Source organism: Pristis pectinata, chromosome 6 (genome assembly GCF_009764475.1).
Source record: "Pristis pectinata isolate sPriPec2 chromosome 6, sPriPec2.1.pri, whole genome shotgun sequence".
Lineage (NCBI taxonomy): Eukaryota > Metazoa > Chordata > Chondrichthyes > Rhinopristiformes > Pristidae > Pristis > Pristis pectinata.
Window position 1 is genome coordinate 18,213,940 of NC_067410.1, and position 16,153 is coordinate 18,230,092.

Below are 16,153 nucleotides of genomic sequence, written 5' to 3' on the forward strand. Positions count from 1 at the left end.
CACAGACACATGCAAAATGACTGACACATGATCTTGTCCACATCTTTTGCCTTAACCATTCCTTGCAACCCCAACCCCATCTTGACATCCCCTCCCTCAGTCTCACCCCTCCATTCTTTTCCCTCTTGTTCCTTCCCTTGTTCTTTTTTGTTCACACTAGTCTCATTTCCAGATGCTGTGTATCCTGTGTTACGCCACCACCCTTCCAGAACATCGTGTTGGCAGGCATGGTAGTGCAGCGGCTAGCGTAACGCTTTACAGCGCCAGTGACCCGGGTTCAATTCCGGCCACTGTAAGGGGTTTTGTACATTCTCCCCATGTCTGTGTGGGTTTCCTCCAGGTGCTCCGGTTTCCTCCCACTTTCCAAAGATGTACAGGTTAGGAAGTTGTGGGCACGCTATGTTGGCGACGGAAATGTGGTGACACTTGCGGGCTGCCCCCAGAACACTCTAAGCAGAAGATGCATTTCACTATGTGTTTCAATGTACATGTGACTAATAATAAATATCTTGTCTTATCCTGGGCAAAGGTGAACATAGCAGGCTGTGCGATGTGGAGCTTAACCTGGCTCATCATATTTGTGGAGCGTTGCTCAATTTCCAGACGCAATCATAAGGAAAGTTCATCAGTGTCTTTACTTTCTTAGGAGGTTCAGCCTGTCGCTGAACATGAACAAACTTCTACAGATGTACTGTTGAGAGTATCCTGACTGGTCGCATCACGGTCTGATACGGCAATTTCGAATGCGCAGGATCGCAGAAAGCTGCAGAGAGTAGTGGACTCAGCTCAATACATCACGGGCACATTTCCTCCCCACCATTGGTAGTATCTACAGGAGGTGCTGCCTCAAGGCAGTAACATCCAAAGATCCCCACCATCTGGGCCATGCCATTTTTTTTGTAGCTAACATCGGGCAGGAGGTACAAAAGCCTGAAGTCCCACACTGCCAGGTTCAAGAACAGCTACTTACCTACAACCACTGGGTTCTTGAAACCAACTGACAAAACCCTGATCACTACAGTTTAGCAACACTATGACTATTTTGATCACTTTACACTAAAATGGACTTTGTTTTCTTTTTGTTCTAAATTTTGTTCTCTCTTGTAAAAACTGTATAATTTGTTTTTCTTGAGAATGCTGCTTATATGATACTTGCAGCAACATCACAGACACATAGCAAGTTTTTCATTGCACCCGTGCAGACATGTACTTGTGCATCTGACAGTAAACTCGACTTTGACTTTAAAAGAGTTGCTGGGTTTCCACAAATATCTGCACCAGCTATTTGGCCTGAGCAACAAACAAGCTGCAGGAGGAAATCAGCGGTCGAGCAGCATCTGAGGGAGGAGGATTGTCGACATTTTTAGGTCACCTGAAACGTTGACAAGTCCTTTCCTCCCACAGATGCTGCTCGACCCGCTGATTTCCTCCTGTAGATTATTGTTGCTCCAGATACCAACATCCACAGTCTGGTGTCTTAGATATTTTTCTTTCCCGGAATCTCTCTAATTCCATTTTTTCATCTCACAACATGTTCCTGGTGAAAATGTGATCTCCTGGTGTACTGAGACTAATATTTCAACTTATGGTATGTACTTCAGACAATGGATTTCCAACAATGATTCACCATCAGTCTGCATCTGATCGCAATCAGTCAACTGTACTGAGAGAATGAACAGAAACCCGCCAAATCCCCATTAATGATATCACAAAAGCTTTACTATTAACTGCTTTACTTATGTATGCACATGCTGTTTTACCCCCAGTCACCACCTTACAAGTAGCTCTATACCCTCTGAAAAATATCAAGCAGATTTCCAATCACTTAATCACATCCCTTCAGTGTTTCATCACATGTAACATATGCTGATCGTCATTATGCAAGCTCACAAGATTACATTTTATTAGAATGAGAAAAAGAACAAACACAGACATGACAGTACCCTACTTAAAAACGTTGCTTGCCACCTATGTTGGGTCAGAGATGGCAAGGTAAGGGTGGTGGTGAACTTCAATGGAATACCCCAACTTCAAAAGGCACAAAATCAGTTCAGTTTTTTCTTATGTGATAAGATCAGCTTTAAAACAGATAAACCAACAATATTTTGACACAGCATGCTTTTTATTTTTACTGTACAGATACTAGATTTGAACATTTTATGCAATGAATATTTTTTCCAACAATACTGCACCTGAATTGCATCGATTATCTTGATAATATACAAATCTCAATTCAATGAATTGAACCAAAAAGTCCTTGGGCAATAGCTACTAAGTAATTACAAAGCACAAAGATAAAAATGAACTCATAGTTAGTCTTTGGTTAGGGGTGGGGATGGAAACAATCATATCAAGTGAAAAAGCAAACAAGATAACAGCATGAGTTTCAACTGTATACATACTGCACACAATTTATTTCGGCATTCACCTAGCAATCCCACAGTGCTGCTAATCAGCTTCCTATAATTGTTTGGCTTGACAGAAGCAGCTCCATTCAACTTCGTGGTGCTCCACATAAACACAGCAGCAAAAACTTCAAACATTCTGGTTTATGTCTTGAATATAAAAGGCATGAAGTTGACAATAGTTAATGCCGAATACATTTATTTGGAATGATTCTATTTCCTCCATCTCTCTTTGGTCTCCCTGGGCACCTCATCAAATTCCCTTGAGAATGGAGGAACACAAGAATAGAAGCTCTTCCCAGCTGTTCCGCTATTCATTAAGATTATCTACCTTGGTGCCGTTTCTCAACACTGTTCCCATATGTCTCGATTCCCCTCATCTGCAGAAATCTATGACTATGTTTGGAAGAACACAACGATTGAACCTCCACAGCCCTTTTGGATAGAGAATTCCAAATGTTCACCATCCTCTGAAAGAAGGAATCTCTCTGCATCTCAGTCCTCAACAGCCTACTCCTCCTTCTGAAATGGTGCACCTAACCTAAGTCAAGTCAGAATTATAGAGGGAGATACAGCAAAGTACTTTAACAATTTCATGTGTTTCAATGAGATCTCCCCTCATTCTTCTAAATTCTAGAGAATATTGTCCCAATCTATTTAATCTTTCCTCATTACTCAGTCCTACCATCCCTGAAACCAGCCTCTGAATCTTTGCTGCCACACCATGTTAGCTGTGACCGTGCTTTTAATTCCACCCCACTCCTTGGGTGGAAAGAAATAGACCAGAGATTCGGCACTACGTGACACACGGGGCTGGTTGATCAACAGATCGGAACCGCAGTGAGATTCTTACTCTAATAATATCCAGCCAATGGGATTATGTGTAGGTGTGCCTTCACAGAGTCATAGAGAGATTCAACATAGAAACAGGTCCTTTGGCCCAATAAGTCTGTGCCAAACTTCAATACCCATTTACACTAATCCTATATTAATTGCATTTTTATTCTCCCCACCTTCTCATTAACTGCCCTGATTGTATGACTCACCTACACAGTAGGGACAATTTAGAGTAGTTAATTGATCTACCAATCCACCAACCTTTGGGATGTGGGAGGAAACCGGAGCACCTGGAGGAAACCCACCTAATCACAGGAAGAACATGCAGAGTCCACATCAGCAGTACTCGAGGTCAGGATTGAACCCAGGTCGCTGGCATTGAGAGGTAGCAGCTCTACTAGCTGCGCCACTGTGCCACCCCAGAACATTAGCACAACATTTTGCAATAGACGCTTGGAATAAATCTGCTCTGTGGAAAAACCAGACCCAGAGATGGGAAAAGCAGTGAACCCCAAGGCAAATCCAGTTATTAACCAAAAGTGTGCTGTCAGCCTGTAGATTGGGGAGGCCAGACGTAAACTGACAAATGCACATGGATTCAGCTTTTCTTTCATTTTGTTATTTTTTTATATAAAAAAGAGTTCCCTAAATGGTATTGATACTATGGGAAGAAATGGTTCACGGAAACTGCTGTCACACCCACAGCACGTCAACTTTCAGCTTACCGATGACACCCTAGACCAAAGAACAGCAAAAACAGAACAAAATCATTTTGCCTTTAAGAAAATGGATGCAAACATGGTTGGAGAGAGGGCACTTACAAATGTGCAATATTTTGTTAATGGCAAGTGGTCACACGTAGCCTTCACAGAAGGGGAACTTAGGCAGATATCAAAAGACCTATTTTGTCAAATGCAAGAGAAAGTAAAGAAACTTTTCTAAATACAAGATAATCAAAAGATAAGATTTGCACTTAAAAATGACTTCACATCTTCTTAATAAAGGACTTAAAAAATGGGGGAGTGGCAAGGTTGGTAGTGGGGATGGGGGTGAGAAATAACCTCTTAGACTTAAGTAACTTCAGTTAATGCTGAACATTTGAAATGTTTATAAGGTAATTCATCTCCAGCATTAAACTCGTACAAAATAGTAACAGGCTAAAATAAATCAGTAAATGCACTTGATAATTGAGTGGGTCATGTGTTTATTAATGTGGCTTCTCTGGAGGTCCATAGGCTGGATTGTAGGGCGGCTGTGCAGCTGGATTGTAGGGAGGTTGAGCAGCTGGATTGTACGGTGGCTGTGCAGCTGGATTGTAGGGCGGCTGTGCAGTTGGATTGTAGGGCGGCTGTACGACGGGATAAGGTGCGCCTGCACCAGCTGAAATGAAAGCAGAAGATAATATTAGAGCACAATCTAATTAAGTTTACAGATATATCCAGCAGAATGTTAACATGGCTACTTTTAACGTTTGGCCATTCAGCCCAACTAGTCTGTGTTAGTGTTTAACTTTGCCCAGTCCCTTGACCTATCTTGTTCCCAAAATCTTTTGGTCCCTCTTCCATCAACTGCCTATCCAGCTTAGTCTTAAGGTCAAGTTGGCCACTGCTTGAATCACATGTACCAGTAGTGCACCTCATAGACAACACATAATGGTGTTAGATGGATTCCTCTACTCCCTTAATGAATATATTCCTTTACTTTCGAAGGCAGGATCATTATTTCTGCAGATGATGGTTTCATCACTTCCATCTTCAATGGCCAAGGTAAACTCGCCCCCACCTGCCTCTCCTTGTACACCCTCAGTGTCTTTTACCAAATATCAGAAATGTAATGAAGATCATCAAGTTGCGGACTTGGTAGCGAGTTCCGGAAGGAATCGGCAGTTCCACACCAAATCACTGCCATTTTCTGTATTAAAGACAACTTGTTTTTCCAGTTGCTTCGAAATATTTTGCTGCAATTGCAGCTCATGGGGAAAGAGGTGCCGAGAATTAGTGAGCAGAACTGATTAGGTAACAGGCTTGGGGCCAAAGGTCTGGCATAATAATGAAAGAGTGTAAATTCAAGTTCAACCAGGACAATCAAGGCAGTCTGGGAATCGGATGCACCTTAAAAGAGAAATCTGGAGATGGCTAGCAGTGTCAGAAGAATGATTGTGAAGCTGTCAGTTGGCCTGAACCAACATCCCTCAGGGAAACAATCTCAAAGACATTCCGCAGTCTGGCAAAACATTGTGGTAATAAATTGATACAGAGAATACACAGACTGCAGCAATTGACAAAGGCAATCCACCAACATCTTCTCAGGTCATGTAGGGATGTGAAATAAATACTGGACAAAGGATAGTACAGCACAGAACAGGCCGTTAGGCCCATGATGTTGTGCCGAAGTAATTAAACTGGTAAATAAATGCCTAACTAAACGAATCCCTTCTGCCTACACAATCTCCATATCCCTCTATTTTCTGCTCATTCAATGCCTATCCAAGAGCCTTTTAAATGTCTCTATCGCATTTGCCTCCACCACCACCCTTGGTATCACATTCCAGGCACCCACCACTCTGTGAAAAAAAAACTTGCCCCGCACATCTCCTTTGAACTTGCTCCCTCTCACCTTAAATGCATGCACTCTAGTATTAGACATTTCGACCGTGGGGAAAAGATATGGGCTGTCTACTCTATCTATGCCTCTCTTAATCTTATAAACTTCTATCAGGTCTTCCCTCAGCTTTCGCTGCTCCAGAGAAAACAACCCAAGTTTGTCCAACCTTTCCTTATAGCACATGCCCTCTAGTCGAGGCAGCATCCTGGTAAACCTCTTCTGCACCCACTCCAAAGCCTCCATATCCTTCCTATAATGGGGCGACCAGAATTGAATGGAATACTGAAATTGCTAGTGACAGCCACAATCTCAGAATGCATGAACAAAAGCTTCCTGTTCTGGCAGTAGTTTAAAGATTCAGATACAGAAAGTGGTCAGTATTTTCTTTAAATTGTTTCATGGATCTGAAGAATTTTGTTTATACTATCAACTGCAGCATAGACTAGTTCCTGTAAAAAAGATGATTGCTGATATGTTAATATGTTACTAGTGGAGCAGTGCTTTGTAAAACTTTGGTACAAAGCACAATTTGATAAATTTTACTGTTGGATTTAAAAAGACAAATATCCTGAATTGAATTAGTGTGCAGATGCATCTCACAGATTGCAGAGAACCACATTTCAAATATTTTTTGGCCAATTGAGATATTTGTGCTTATGGCCACTCTGAAATCAGGTGAACTACAATCACAAGATTTGTACTGATAATACGGAAGTGATATAGGTTAAATTGAAAGAAAGAATTTGACATTACATCTGATGATAATAATACATCACAGGAAACATTTACTATCTTAGTAAGAAAGATGACTTCTAACTAAATGATATTGCCTCTGCTAATGTGACGGATGAAGAAATTTCAAGCAAATACATGTGACCTTTGAACACTGTCACAATACATCTCCTAGGTTAAAGCACTTTCTATTAAAACAACCATAAGCAGTATAAGAACTTGCATATGCACCTATGTAGGTTTGTTCAATCTGATGTGGCATTTTAATTTATAGGACATGCCAAGTGAGAAATATTTTAGAATTATCTCACAATATCTGATTGTAACCAGAACTTGTGTGTCAGAGATGGAATAGACAGCCAGTGGAGTGGAAGTGCCTCACTCAGTCCGACCCTGTCCTGACATTTGAGTGTGACTGGACTTTATGCTGCAGAGACAAGTCCAGTGAGTGGAGCAACTCATGAACCAACAGGCAGGAAGGAGTGCAGGGAGTGAGAACCCAAAGGTTGAACAGCTGGCCAGGCTAGCGACCAATGGGCCAGGGGCAAAACCCTCTGTTCCAGCCTTAGTCTGACTAAGCTGACACCATCCCTGACAGTCACCTCTCCACCCAGCCGTGCACACAGGTGAGGCATCTTTACAGGTTATGGACCAGCTTGACTGTGACAACAGTAAAACACAAGATCTCAGAAGGATACTCATCAGCTCTCTGTCTTTCAGGTCTTGCCCAGATTCGGCCATGCATACTGCCCACCAGAAGTACTGATCTTCAGCAATACGCACCTATGCAAGGCTACACGATAATGACAACCATTACAAAATGGAGGGTGCTCTGCTTTCATTAAGGAAGATCAAATGACAAAGACAAGGAACAAGACCACCAGAATCATCACGTCTGCTTCTGTTTGTTACACTGAGAGATATGTGTGGCTCTACAGTCAAATTTGGTTTGTTGCTTGCTCGTTGAATACATTGAATTCTAAATGTGTTCACCAACACAAGAATCCCACCCAAAGACACTCAACCACAGCTGAATTATATTACTGTCCTACCACATCTTCCCTGCCTTCAGTGACTCAGTTATACACACAATTTTCTTCTGAAATGCCATGAGGTTCTTATCCAACGCATAAATCAGATGTCTGCATTTCCTAACTAGATAATATTCCTTTAGCCCAATTATCTTTAATGAGCAGGTTTCAGTGTATTGTGTGTGCTACATCAAGTTTACTTACTTGCCACAGTATCTTGATATGAAGGAGGTTGCCCGGAATATGGAGTTGGATATGGTGGTGGATAGGGACTACTTGCAGGATAGGGAACACTTGTAGCTGGTCCTGGCTGCACTGGCATAGGGGTGTAGCCTTGGTACGGAACAAATCCTTGAGTTGGTATTTGTTGATGCTGTGGATATGCAGACTGTACCACTGTGGTCGTAGTTGAACTTGTAACAACAGCTAAAGAGAAAAATCAACAGTTAGCTCAGTAACAATAAAAGAATTTTATTCATCCTATTTGTTAAATGAACATATCAATCATGTATGATGAAAATAGCTAATTTGAATGTAAAAATTCCCTTCAGACACAATGGGGTAGGGGCATAGGCTGTTGTTAAACCAACTTATGTTGCAATATCTCATTTTGGACCTTCTGTAAAAGACAAGATTGTTTACATCATCCACTATAGTAGGTTTTATGACTGGAAAGGATTTGCTTATTTGTCTTTCCCACTGGTTAATCCTTTCACCAGATTTCGTTGGTCAGAATGGGGATTGGTATTTTGCCACTTCTGATCGTTAACCCTCACCAGGTTCAATTCTGGGCACCAGATGTGTTTCAGGCATCAGCTATAATGAAACCAAGTGCTGGGATCTGTATCCTAAAGCAGCAAGAATGAAGTGATCCCAATGAAGTGATAGCAGGAAGTATCATACTGACGAATATTTAAAAACACGAGTGAAGGAAGGACGTAGGGCGAGTATAGCTACTGCAGCAGTCAGAGAAAAGAATCTCCTTCCTCAATCTGGTCAGAGATCACAGTCACAGTGAAATAATAAAGAGAGGAAATCTAACTAATTTTGAACATAAATAAAAGCAGGAGAAAGTCATTTGGTCCCTCATGCATGCTTTATCATTCAATAAGATCTTTTATCTCTGTGCTATATTCTTGCAATAACCATATACATCGCTTGATTCCCTTAACAACCATAAGTGCATCATTATCTGTCTGAAGGGACAGTACTACCAAAATCCAGGCTTAAATGTGACCATTACTTATAACAAAGGAAGTTTTATGCTGCAGATCAGACTGAATACAAACTGAGATTTAAGATCCTAAACTTTTATTTTGGGTTAAAATTCAGTACGTACCGGACTTCAGTTCAGCATTAAAGGACAGTGCATCAAATCTACTGCATCATTCCGACACGGTAGTGTAGCAGTTAGCGTAACGCTATTACAGCACCAGCGACCCGGGTTCAATTCCGGCCACTGTCTGTAAGGAGTTTATATGTTCTCCCCATGTCTGCGTGGGTTTCCTCCGGGTGCTCCGGTTTCCTCCCACATTCCAAAGACATACGGGTTAGGGAGTTGTGGGCATGCTATGTTGGTGCAGGAAGCGTGGCAACACTTGTGGGCTGCCCCCAGAACACTCTACGCAAAAGATGTATTTCACTGTGTTTCGATGTACATGACTAATAAAGAAATCTTATCTTATTTTAGAATCTTTTAATTCATTTTGCGAATGCCATCCACACCAGGGCACCTTTGTTTTAAAGAAAGCACAGTGGTAAGCATTATGAAATTAATAACTGAACAGCTCAGTTGTAAGGTTCATTTTCCAAGTTTCTGTTGTTGCAATAACCATCAGATATCACAGTATAGGCAATAACCTTCCTAGCACTTTGTTTGCTTACCAACTAGGTAGACCTAGATAACGACACGCCAGGAGATTATTTGGTTACATAATAAAAGTATTCAAAACAAACTCTGTACATCTTCCCTTATCACTGGAATAGACATTTTAACCTTGGAGTATTGTGTGCAGTTTTGTTCTCCTTATCTAAGAAAGGATATACGTGCCATAGATGGAGTGTGATGAATGTCCCCATTTGCACTCTCCCATTTGCTCTATCTTTTTCCCCGATGTCACCTTCCACGTCAGTGCTTCCAAGATCCTTTCCTTTTCCTCAACTGCAGTTTTCCATCCACCATTGTTGACAGTGCTCTCAACCACACGCCTTCCACATCCACTCTGATCATTTCCTCTCCTGTCAACTGCGAGGTCAGGGTTTCCTCCATCTTCAATTCCACTTCACCCACTTCCAAATTCAAATTTTCTGTAGCTTCTGATACCTCCAGTGTGATGCCATCACCAGACGCAACTATCATGTCCCCCTCAGCATTCTGAAGATACACTACCTTCTGCAGTTCTCTGGTCCATTCTTCCACAGCACCCTCCTGTGCCATCACAGGAGATCCAACACCTCCCCTCATTAACCTCTCCCCATCCCATCATCCGGGGACCCAAATGACCTCTAACCCACCGCCACTCTGACCTCTCAGTCTTTGGCCTCCTTCACTGTTTGAATGAAGCCCAATGTAAACTTGCGGAATAGCACCATCTTCTGACTAAGCATTTCATAGCACTCAGCACAATATCAAGTTCATTAATGTCAGGTAATCAGACATTCTGAACTAGTTTCTCACATTTCCAGCACGTTGTTTGTTTCTCCTCTTCTATTCCAGATTTCATTCATCGCCTCTTTAGATCCAAATGTGCCCCTGTACCCCCTTTATGTCGGCAACAACATAGTCTGTCTTTAAATTTCAATCGCAGGATTTCCCTTTCATTCTTTACACTCCTTCCCACTTCCTCGCTCTGCCTTTATTGACTACAGCTCTGCCTTCAATACTATAATCCCAAGCAAACTTGTCACCAAACTCCGAGATCTGGGACTCAACACCTCCCTCTGTAACTGGATCCTTGACTTTCTAACCAACAGACCACAATCAGTGAGGATAGGCAGCAATACCTCCGGCACGATTATTCTCCTCACTGGTGCCCCACAAGGCTGCGTCCTCAGCCCCCTACTCTACTCCCTATATACTCATGATTGTGTGGCCAGATTCTGCTCTAACTCCATCTACAAGCTTGCAGATGATACCACCGTCGTAGGCCGTATCTCAAACAGTGATGAGTAGGAGTACAGGAAGCAGATAGAGAGCTTAGTGTCATTGTGTCATGACAACAACCTTTCCCTCAATGTCAACAAAAGAGCTGATCATTGACTTCAGGAAAGGGGGTGGTGTACATGCATCTGTCTACATCAATGGTGCTGAGGTCGAGAGGGTCGAGAGTTTCAAGTTCCTGGGAGTGAACATCACCAACAGCCTGTCCTGGTCAAATCACATAGATGCCACGGCCAAGAAAGCTCAACAGCGTCTCTACTTCCTCAGGAGGCTAAAGAAATTCGTTATGTCCCCTTTGACACTCACCAACTTCTATCGATGCACCATAGAATTCATCCTATCTGGATGCATCATGGCTTGGTACAGCAACTGCTCTGCCCAGGACCGCAAGAAACTGCAGAAAGTTGTGGACACGGCTCAGCGTGTCATGGAAACCAGCCTCCCCTCCTTGGACTGTCTTTATCTCTCGCTGCCTTGGTGAAGCAGCCAGTATAATCAAAGACCCCACCCACCTGGATCATTCTCTCTTCTCTCTTCTTCCATCAGGTAGAAGATACAGGAGCCTGAGGGCACGTACCACCAGACTTAAGGACAGCTTCTACCCCACTGTGATTAGGCTATTTGAACAGTTCCCTTATACGATGAGATGGACTCTGACCTCACGATCTACCTTGTTGTGACCTTGCACCTTATTGCACTGCACTTTCTCTGTAGCTGTGACACTTTACTCTGTACTGTTACTGTTTTTACCTGTACTACCTCAATGCTCTCTGTACTAATGCAATGTAACTGCACTGTGTAATGAATTGACCTGTACGATCGGTATGCAAGACAAGTTTTTCACTGTACCTCGGTACAAGTGACAATAATAAACCAATACCAATACCTTGTTTCATTTCTAACTTTTCCAAGTTCAGCTCATTAACCTGAAACATTACCTCTGTTTCTCTCTGTACAGATGTTGTCTGATCTGCCGAGCATCTCCAGCATCTTCTGCTTAAATGTAAGGTTTTCAATGTCTGCAATATTTCTCTTGTGGAGAGAAATCAGGGCAGGCAGCTGAAGGTTCGATTTAAAGGCCAGGACGTTAAGATGTCTTTGAACATGTGACCGGATGTTTAACAAATGCTGCAGGATAGAAGAGAGAGAGGGGAACAGAAAGAGTAGAAGAAGAAGAGTCTAAGTCTCCACTTTGAGGAGGTTGCAGGGTTGGAGAGGTACAATGTAATTAGTTCAATAGATGAAGGCAAAGATTTTGAGACAGGAAACATATAGGTGTCAGTTAGTAGAGAACAGATGCCTGGGTGGGACTTGGTGTGGAATCGGAAATGGTCAATGGAAATCTGCATTTGGAAATGGAGGAAAGTTGGACCTTTGGAGATTAGCAAGTCTCACGATGAAGCAGCTGGATTCAAAAGGTGATAAGGGTGCATGAGAGAACTTCAGTGGAATCAGTCATCTATCCACCCACTTTGCCCAATAAAAATTACTCATTCATTTGCTGTCTGTGGGAGTTTGCTGCATTCAGATTGGCTGCTGGATTGCAACAGCACCTGCTCTTCACAAGCACTGCTGTGAAGTGCATTGGTCAATCCTCAAGTTATAAAAGGTTCTTTCATTTCCTTTTCTTTTCCAGTGCTCAAGAACAAAGCTCAAGAAAGTTGGTTATGTTCCATGAATGGGCAACACAGGGACACTGTGGGTAGTGCAGCTGTTTCCCACTCCAGTGACCCAGGTTCCATTCGAATCTCTCCTGTGCTTTTTGTGTGTTTACAGTACTCCTGTGAGCACATGGGTTTACCCTGGGCATTCCAGTTTCCTCTCACATCCCAAGGACATGCTGATTTTTAGGTGAAGTGGTGAGGTGAAGATTACCCTTGGTATCTGATTGGAGAACTGGGCAGGAAACTGGGGGTGATAATGTGCATGTATGAGGGAGTGGGACACGGGAAAATAAGTGGGGCAATGGGATAGAAAAATGGACCAAATGGACTCCTTCTACGTCATAACAAAATTATGCTTGAAAACAAATGGAGTCTTAAAACATGTGCCACAAATTTTAACCATTTTCACCAAAAAGAGCAGGTAAGTAGAAGTTGGGTATGCTTTCAGTAATCATATATCTATTTCCCATTGGATTAAATTATTTCTCATACTATAATCCACAAACTTGAGGTCAAAAGGTCTGTGTCCTATATCCCAACTCACAGCATGTGCTGTGCACTTCCCACACTTATGCTTGCTGACCTATGTTGGCTCACAGTTAACTAGCACCTTGATTTTAAAATTCTCCTTCTCAATCCTTCCACTGCCTTGGCCTTCCCTATCTCTGTAATCTCCTCCTCTTCAATAAACCTTAAAGATACCATACACCCCTTCAACTCTGGACCCTGAGCAATGTGAAACCACCATCACCAGTCCTGCCCTCAGCTACCAAACACCTAAACTCAGAAATCTTCTCCCTTACCTTCTCCACTTCTCCTTAAACCCATCTCCTTTGGTCACGAGCTTATTATCTCCTACATGTGGCACAGAGTCCATTTCTTCTCTTTGATAACAGTCTTGTGGTGAACATGAGGATTTTGCTACTTATAAGATGATATTGAAAGGGTAGTTGCTGTTGTAATGAACATAGGTCACTGGAAAGTAATTTTATTCCTGAAAGCAGTGGTCAACAGAGATGTTCTCACGGGCTGTTGCTTTCAGTAATGAAGTGAACCATGTTCGTGTTTATCCATGTGATGCAGCATATGTGCATTCAGCTGTGTGAGTCATTCATGACGAACGCAACCAATGGCAAGAAGGCCTCCAGCTTTTGACTCACTATACCCAGAGCTGGGAAAATAAACAAGTTCCCATGAGCATTGCCCAGAATATTTATAGATACAGAAAACCACTTAAGAAAAGTATAGTTCAGCTGCTGAAAAGGTGAATGAAAGGCTCCATATGCCAGTAGGGAAAATGGATTTCCTCTATTATCTTATTGCAAACAGATGCTACCTGCAATATTCGCATTAATAATCTTCATTTAATGTTCATTATTTACTGTCCAGTATGCCCACATAATACTAAAAGTCCCACCCAGTGTGCGTGGGAAGTGATGATACAGACTTGTTATTTGATTCTTGTGTAACCACTTCCTCTGTACACGCACTGAAACTGATCATAATGAGCATTGCAAACAGAAGATAAGTACTTGAGGGAGCCTACTCTTCAGACAAATAATTTGACCAAGTGCCTTAGTTTCTTGACTTGTGTCCTAAATGGACATGAAAAGGTGACAGCTCCCATTGTTAGTAACATTAAAAAGTGAATGAATCCCTATAGAACTGTAATTTTCCCAGGTTGGATATCAGACGTTGTAATGGGATCTAGCCTCATTCAACAAGCACAAACAAAGATAAAGGACAAAGATATAAAGATTATATTCTATTAGCATGCAATCATGTTGCAAGCTTTGTAAGGAAGAGTTGCTCAGTCCCTCACTGTCCTCCCATAGGACACTGCAAGCAGCCCAGAAGAAACATTTTCATTGAATATTTAAATTTAAGGCTGCTTGACTGGGTTAGAAGGTGGCAGTTGGATCTAGAAAGACATGTCATGAAAGCACTCCCAGCAGTTCAGAGTCAAATGCAATAAAATGAGTGACAAAGATAGTCTCGGATTGGGATCAATGGGTAAGGTCATCTTTTAAAAAAAATATTTTCACAGCAGTTCGGAGGCATCATTTATCAATGGTCCTCATATGAGATCCTCAAAAAACCTTGAGATGAGAGGTAGAAACAGCCTGACCTTCAAAAGTTAAGTTCCCAGGTGAAGCACATTGATGAATTTGTGGCAGTTAGATGGGAGGATGTGTCAGAGAGAGGGCAGTAGAAAGAGAAAAGGCAGAGGCATCAGTCATCACTCAAAGTGAAGGATAAGCATTTCAGACAGGTTCAATCAGCAGCAAGGGCTCAGTGCCGCGGGTAGAAGAATAAACACATAGAACATTGTCCAGAAGGAAAATGGGACAAAAATGACAGACAGGTTTCACAGGCAGGCTAGGAGTGTGCAAGGCTTGTGATTCATTCACAACTTATACAGAAAGGATGGAAATAGTTTTCTTGTCCAAGAACTTTTGAGTTGGAAGACCATATTGAGAATGTACAGACATTGATTGCTGAAGGGACGGTGCAAAAGAAAGTGATTTTATTCATCGAAATTGGCTCTGAAATACATCGCGCAGTCACTAACCTAGTAGCTCTGCAGAAAGCTAACAAGATCCTATTTTCAGAGGCAGTACAGAAGTTGGAACAGTACCTTAACCCACAGTCATTTGAGATAGTGGAGAGCTACAAATTTGGCACCTGCAACCAGAAATTAGGATAAATAGCGAGCAATTCTATCATTACATTGAAAGACTTATCAAGACACCATAATTTTGGAGACATTTTAAACGGCACGGGGATAGATCTGTGTGTGACCTGAAAGACAAAAGGAACCTAATCCACATTGTTAGGCACAAAGAAGCTCACGATCAGTCTGGCTTGCAGGATTGCAATTTCAATGTAGATGGCAGCCAAAAATGCCAGAGCATTCCTGCATAAATATATCAGTAGTCTACAAAGGACAATACCCAAATCCTTGGCGCAGAAACAAGGGCAACACCACGTGATATTACGTGGTGCAAATCTGTACTAACAATTTCAGTGCAATCACTTTCCACAGGCTTGTTCCTTTAAAGAGACCAAGTGCTATGCATGTCAGAAAACGGGCACATAGCAGCAGTAAGCAGATCTAAGCACAAAGCATTAGAGAGAAGCACAGGGAGGGAAGTTCTTCACTAAGAAACCACAGAGGGGAAAATCAGTCTAACTTCAGAACTGATGGAGACGAGGCAGACTTTATTTTGTACTGCAGGTGACTGCGTTGTGAAGGAACAAGATCTTAAAGTCACAGTGCTGACAGCAAGACAGAAATAGTACAGATTGAAACTATGGTAGATTGGTAACCCTAGTCACAAAAGAACAATCACAAGAAGTTCAGTCACCTGTCTTAGGAAGGAGCGCAGTCAGTCTCCAAACCTATGTTGGCATAGTTCTGAAGCTTCTCGAACAAATAAAATATATGGTAGGTTACAACGATCAGAATCTTGAGTTACTAATAGTTTTAGTCAACTGTAGCATAAGGTGAGTGGGCAATGACTGCTTCAGAAGAATAAAATTAATTGGAAGGATCTGAGCAGCATCCACATGGATGCTCATACGTTACGCTTGGAGACATTGTTATGTAAATAGAAGGATATCTTCAAAAGATGACTGTAAAGGAATCACCATATACAAGGCATAAATGTCAAAGTGTCTGTTGAAAATTGTGGTAAATGCTTTATTCTTTAAAGAGCC

At 42.0% G+C, this 16,153-nt stretch overlaps 1 protein-coding gene across 2 annotated transcripts in view; it reads right to left on the reverse strand.

Moving 5' to 3' along the window:
• Positions 1-2,103: 2,103 nt before the first annotated feature.
• The window catches only part of shisa10.1 (shisa family member 10, tandem duplicate 1), a 66,653-nt gene continuing 52,603 nt past the window's right edge, over positions 2,104-16,153 (reverse strand). For both annotated transcript variants that reach the window (XM_052018759.1, XM_052018760.1), the window contains 2 exons: positions 7,814-8,035; positions 2,104-4,622 (listed from right to left, as the gene is read on the reverse strand). In XM_052018759.1, coding sequence (XP_051874719.1) covers positions 4,450-4,622; positions 7,814-8,035 — 395 coding nt within the window. In that variant the 3' untranslated portion in view covers positions 2,104-4,449. The remainder of the gene's footprint in view (positions 4,623-7,813; positions 8,036-16,153) is intronic.